The following is a 6402-nucleotide window of genomic DNA, read 5'->3' on the forward strand; positions in this document are numbered from 1 at the left end:
ACCTCGAGCTCATAATCTAATTGTTTAATAGAAACACGATTTTTAACCAATCAGAGCGCGTATTTTCTCAGGGCTGTTTTCTAATGGCTAATATTGTTGTTCGGAGGTGGTGGGAGGGGGGGGGGAGGGTGGGGATAGGGGTACTTAAAATTCGCTGATCCTTGTCATTCAAGACATTGACATACACCATATAGAGATCCGAATGAAAGACGATTAAGTTGATATATATATATTATTTTTTCTCATCACAGTGAGCGTAATATTCAGCATGCATCGACTAGCAATCTCGAGTGATTTTTAGACCATAAAACAGTAAAATTGCGTCCGCTTTGCGATAAGCGCGCTCTAAAATCAATTACCTATGTGCAGTTGGCGCGAAATTGAATCATTAAGCAAACATTAAATATTGCTAATATTTTTTTAACATTAGTAAATATTTCCCCCATTGTCACGAAATAAATAAATAACAGCAACAACAACAGCAACAATAATAATAATAATAATTATAATAATAATAATTATTATGAAAAAAGGAGTGTAATAATAATAATAATAATAATAATAATAATAATAAACAAAAACAAAAACAAAAACAAATCCTTCAAAACACTGCTTTCTGAGGTTTGTCACCTGGAAAACTTGCTTATGGAGAGGATGAACTTAATTTCATGCAGTTCTCGAACCATCCCAGGATAGGAGACCATCCGTTAGTAATTTTTGACACTTACTGGGGGGTATTTATTCATTAACTATTGCGGTATTTGATCTGAAAAAGCTCATTTTTAAGTCAGTCCTTTAATGTGGTACCAAAGCAGTCCCACAGAGTTCTTTTAAAATATTTGAAAGGTTTGAAACCACCTTAATCGGGCTTTTAGGAGGGTCTGAATGGGGGAGTTCACAGATCGGTTGTCGGTTCAACTTTCATTACGTTGTCGGTTAGAATTTTCCACCTTTGTCGGTTGTCGGTAAATCTCAGTTAAATTTTTTGTAGCTAGTCGCTAATTTTTTCCTCGTTTTGTCGGTAGTCAGTGATATTTTTCACCCTTTGTCGCTAGTCGGTTAACCTTATTCAGACCCTCTTTTACATCAACAACCAAGAAATGGCCTGGGAACTAGAATATTATTACCCATAACTCAATGCAAATTGCACGCTCGATTTCAAGACCGCTGACCAAGTTTAGTGAAACGTTTTCAAACGTGACAAATTCGAAGCGCGTGGCTTTAGGTTTTCAGTGATTTTGCAGGTTTAGTTCAGCTAAAAGCATTCACTATGGCGGTAAGTACACTGTTTTTACGTTAGAGGGATCAGTAACTCATAACTTTGTCGTGTAACGCCAAAAACGTATTCATCTCCGTAAATCAATCAGTGTTTTTGGTCCGATCCAAACCAACAACTTCGGCTTCGATTCAGAGCGACTGTACGTTGCCAGTCGAGTCAAATATTGCGTTTTGCACGAGTTGAACTTCATTGCTTATGGTGTACAACCAAATTAAGTTTATCTCAGTTTAACTCTCCACCAGAAGCACTGCTTTCTGATATATAGTTGATAAAATATATCTGAGTATTAAAATCATACATATATATGTATAGTTTTTGGCACTTGTGTAGATCGATGTTTGAATCAAGTGAGCTTAAGCCTAACTTAGGCCCGGTTCAAACACCGATCTTAACATGTGCCCAACCTCATACCCATTTGGGTCGACTCAAAGAATTAAGTTTGGCGGTTGATCGTTAACCTGATAGCTTCCAACTTAATGGCTGATTTGATACAAAACGTTTCAAATAAATTATAATAATTATTTATACTATGTATCCGTATGGTATGTATTAGATTTGGCACATGTTCAACTGCCATACATGCAGTTGAATAGAATGGCAAGTTCATCTCAAATGCAAATGTGTCTTGAAACTGATTCAGATGTCGAACTTTACATGAAACTAATAACAGCATTAGTTTTGTAAAGTTCAGTGTCTGAAGTGGGCCTTGTCTGTTGTTTGATTGAATGGAACATTTTATTTTATTGTGTAGTTTCAGAAAATGTCCATACCTCCCCCAGGGAAGTGATTTTTTGGAACACCTCCCTACCCCTCTGGAAATTCTAGTTAAGCTTCATACATTTCTTTCAATTTTTTGGTCTTCCAGAAACCCCCACCCCCCCAGGAAATTCCAATCCCTTCTGTGGGGGGAGCATGGATATTGTCTGGAACTGCACATTTTATTCTCAGATTCTAGTCATACCTATAACTGAAATTAAATATCTCTTGCTATTTATACTCTAAAAGAAGTTTTTTTGTAGTCCTTGTTTGCTTTGACTGCACAAGAGTGACAAAATCAAGATATACAAAAAATAAAGCACTTTCATCAGAAATTTCTGTCTGCAGTACACAAATGATACTTTTCCAGTTTCACTTGTCCTCCAGGATTTCCAAAATCTGAAACACGCATTAAAATATAGGCAGCAATGCAGCACTCTAAAATGTGAAATAAAATATTATTTTATATAATATTGCATATTTCTCTTTAGACTATGCCCTTAAACCCTAAGCCCTTTCTCAATGGGCTGACTGGTAAACCTGTCATTGTCAGACTCAAATGGGGAATGGAATACAAAGGATATCTTGTGTCTGTGGATGGCTACATGAATCTTCAGGTAAGTTTCTAAATCAGGAAGAGTAGAAACAAATATTGAGTTACAGGAATTCATATAAAGTCATGTTTGTGGTGATTGTTTCGTACAGTTTAGTTTGCTCTATCCACGCATCTCTGCATATGCTCACGAGTATCAAGAATTGACATACATGTAGTTTACGTACACAAATTTATGAATGTACTGTAGGAAATATCATAAGCTTGAACTACAGAATAAACTTAAAATTATGTCTCATGTGATGATCTTCCACCACTTTGTAATTCTTTATTACACTCTTCAAATATGCTATGTGACATTCCATATGTTACATGTATGTAAACGCACTTGCATTCTTCACCATCTAGGGGTATGTTGTGAGCTTACCACCTGACCAGCTGCATGAACCAAATGCCCTTGCTGTTTTTTTGTTGTTGTTGAGTTCTTTCAGAGTTGTAGCTAAGAAAATAGTCTCTGGGCTAAGATTTTCATCGAGCCGGTCACGTCACCATTTATCACTAGAGACTTGGAACAAAATTTTCCTCCCAATCTTTTGCAATGTTTAGTGTATAGCCTTGTACTGAGGTGGTTATTAATGTCTGTACTTGTAGCTTGCCAATACAGAAGAGTTCATTGATGGTGCCCTGACTGGCAACTTAGGTGAAACACTCATTAGGTGAGTTTTTTGTTTTACATTGTACATTGTAGTTGCCTGACCAATTTTCTGAAATAAACAAGTACAATGTAGATGTATGACATTTTCAAGTTTAATTTTTTACCTAATTCTTAATTGAGAATTCTAGTTGGAAATAAAAGGTAGATGTACTTTACATACACCCCACTTCTGCACACCGCTTCCCCTTGCCCACTTCTGTATTCTTTATGTTCACATTTATATGAAAAAAAATAAAAATGTTAACAACAGTAGCTACTCTGCTTTGCAAATCCAGATAACAGTCCATGGTAGCTTGCAATGGTATATATTTGCAAAGCTAGTATATAGGCAGTGGAGGTGCAGTGGCCTCATGGTTAATAGTGCTCTCGTCCCCTGACTGAGCGGTCTGGATTTGAACCCTGCTCGGGGACACTGTGTTGTGTTCTTGGGCAAGACACTTGACTCTCACAGTGCCTATCTCCACCCAGGAGTGTAAATGGGTACCAGCAAATTGTTGGGGAAACCTAACAAATTGCAGGGGAGTGACCTGTGATGGAATGGCATCCCGTCCAGGGGGAGTAGAAATACTCCTAGCCGCTTCATGCTATAGAAACCAAACCGTGATAAGCTCCGGCAGCTTTGAGCCAGTCGGCTCCAAGGCTTCACTTTTTTTTTAGTATATAGGTAGGCTTTGTAACCTAAACAGGAGATCTACATTACTAAGCTCAAAGAAAAGTAAACATAAATAAATAATTAATTTAATAACTGAATGAATCTTTCTGCTACCCAGACTGAAAACTGACAATGGTTTTGCATACATTCATGTACATGTTTGCACTTTTTTTATGTCCTGACATGTCCCTGACAGGTGACCAAAAAAATACGTTGAATGAAGTACTTATTCGTGTCAGGTGCTTGAGCCCAGGGTTACCCTTCACTGTACTTTCAGGTGGTTGACCCAAGTTAACATTTTCACACCCAAGCTGGTGTGGCAGAGAGAGTTGGGTTTCATGAATGTTTTCAACAGGAGAGCAACTAGTTTTCACAGTCAGGCAAAGCTTTTTGAGCTGAGTGAACTACTTTATAAGAAAAATTTTCCTCTTGATAGTCAGAGCAGGCAGGTAAAATCATACTCGTAGCTGGTCAATTTGCCCGGTGCCTGGCCCTTAATGAAACCCCTGAGGAGTAATCACTCCTCACAGACACATCTTCTCAACATAAACAAGCTGTAAGAACCTTGATCATAATGGATTAATTCTAGATTTTCATGCCTGTCATCAAAAATGTGTTTCAGGTGTAACAATGTTCTTTATGTACGTGGAATAGATGAAGAAGAAGAGGACGGAGAGATGAGAGAATAGTTTTAGGCTACAAACATTCTTTGTATCATAATTATTAACTGTAAAAAAAAAAGTTTTGACTTTACCACATGTATTAGTGTTTTATTTCCATATCTGCTCTAGAGTTTTCCTCTTGAATGGTAATACTGTACACTTGCTTGGAAGCTGCTAAGTTACATTGTACAATGTACAATGTGCAATGTAGTTTTTTTTTTTTGAGAAATTTGAAGTTCATGTAACTTCTTTTCGTGCCATTTTCTGTCACCCAAACAGGAGCTCTAGAAGGGAAAAAAATTACATGTAATTTGTAATTAGTGTTTTTTGTGTTTTCTGGTCAAATCTTTTATAATATGAAATTTGACCCGACCTTTGTATTTGCAATCACCGAAGTTGGCAAAACTGCCGTGTATGTGGATTTGCAAAGTTGTCGACAATTTTTAATTACATTTAAGAAAAAGGAAAAGTGAAAGCCGAGGGCATCTGGGCGGTAACGCACATGTAGGGATATTAAAAGTAGACAAGATCCATGTATAATTGTATTTGTTTGGATTTTTCTTCCCATCTGGAATGTAGGTGAAAGTACATGTAACATTATCTACAAGTGTTCTGTTCCATGCTGCCCTGCTTGGGATTACATGTAGGAGCTTGCTCCTGACCTTGTGGAGGCACTGTGTCCTCAGGGTTAGTGCTCTTGTCTCCGGATCGTGCGGTCCGGGTTCGAGCCCTGACCAGGGACATTGTGTTGTGTTCTTGGGCAAGACACGTAACTCTCTCAGTGCCTCTCTCCACCCAGGTGTATACATGTAAATCGGTACTAGCGATTTTAATGCTGGGGGGTAACCTGGGGATGGATTAGTATCCCATCCAGGGAGGAGTAGAAATACCTTTAGTCGCTTCATGCTACGGAAACCGGGATAAACTCCAGCCTGATGGGCTTCTTGGGTTGTATGCAGACTTCACCCTTTTTTCCCTCACCTTTCACACGAGTGGGACATTTTCTTTGTTTTTAAGATGAGACACTAAGCCTTTAAGCCCCATAGGAATACTACAAGTTTTCTAAAATGGTATCTGTGGACCCAAAGCCCACAGTCAAGCAATATACATGTACCAATAATTAAATATAACTTGTCAGCAATATTATAAATCACCACAACAGATGTACAAGGAGTCACAGATTGGATTGAAGAGAGTCCAAAATGAAAAGAAAGAACAACAAAAAAATTCCTTGTATAAATTGGGTATACCCCTAATCCAGGGGTTTCATTCAATGACGTTTTCAGCAGGAGGGTAACTGGTTTTCACAGGCAGGCAAAACTATTTGAACTGAACTTCTTTATAAGATTAACATTTCACTGATGGTCAAGCAGCGGGGCAAAATTGTCCTGACAGCCCATCAGTTTGCCTGGCACCCAGCCGTCAATGAAACACCTCACCAATAATGTTATATTATTGAAAGGTATTGCTTCACGACAACAGACATACAGGAAGTAACAGATTGCATTGAAGAGTGTTTAAATTGAAAAAAGAGAAAACATTCAAAAAAAAAAAGTTTATTCTTTGTATAAACTGGATATACCCCTAAACAGTAGCCTAATTTGCAGCTGTTGGTTATGATTTTTTTTTTAATGGATTTTTATCAGATGTTCACTTGACCATAAAAGTGTAACCGATAAAGTTGCAAAACTCGATAGTACATGGTTAAATTGGTCAAATCAAGTCTGATAGAGGATGGGGTATCTATTCTCTCGAAGATCTTTAAATTTTGTTTTCCCAATATCA

The 6402-nt window shown here is 37.6% G+C and overlaps 1 protein-coding gene across 1 annotated transcript; it reads left to right on the top strand.

Annotated features, from left to right (window-relative positions):
- Window positions 1-1128: 1128 nt before the first annotated feature.
- LOC145460359 (small nuclear ribonucleoprotein F) lies at window positions 1129-5146 on the top strand. The gene is made up of 4 exons (XM_081445143.1): window positions 1129-1276; window positions 2527-2652; window positions 3240-3304; window positions 4578-5146. The coding sequence occupies exons 1-4, from the start codon at window positions 1271-1273 to the stop codon at window positions 4642-4644; spliced, it is 264 nt and encodes an 87-aa protein (XP_081301269.1). The 5' UTR covers window positions 1129-1270; the 3' UTR covers window positions 4645-5146.
- Window positions 5147-6402: the final 1256 nt, after the last annotated feature.

Source organism: Orbicella franksi, chromosome 11 (genome assembly GCF_964199315.1).
Source record: "Orbicella franksi chromosome 11, jaOrbFran1.1, whole genome shotgun sequence".
In the NCBI taxonomy this organism is placed as follows: domain Eukaryota; kingdom Metazoa; phylum Cnidaria; class Anthozoa; order Scleractinia; family Merulinidae; genus Orbicella; species Orbicella franksi.

Excerpts from the sequence above, each read along its gene's own strand:
- LOC145460359 (XM_081445143.1), top strand. Across the intron at positions 2,653-3,239 it reads ATGGCTACATGAATCTTCAG|CTTGCCAATACAGAAGAGTT; the intron begins GTAAGTTTCTAA and ends CTGTACTTGTAG. Across the intron at positions 3,305-4,577 it reads TTAGGTGAAACACTCATTAG|GTGTAACAATGTTCTTTATG; the intron begins GTGAGTTTTTTG and ends AATGTGTTTCAG.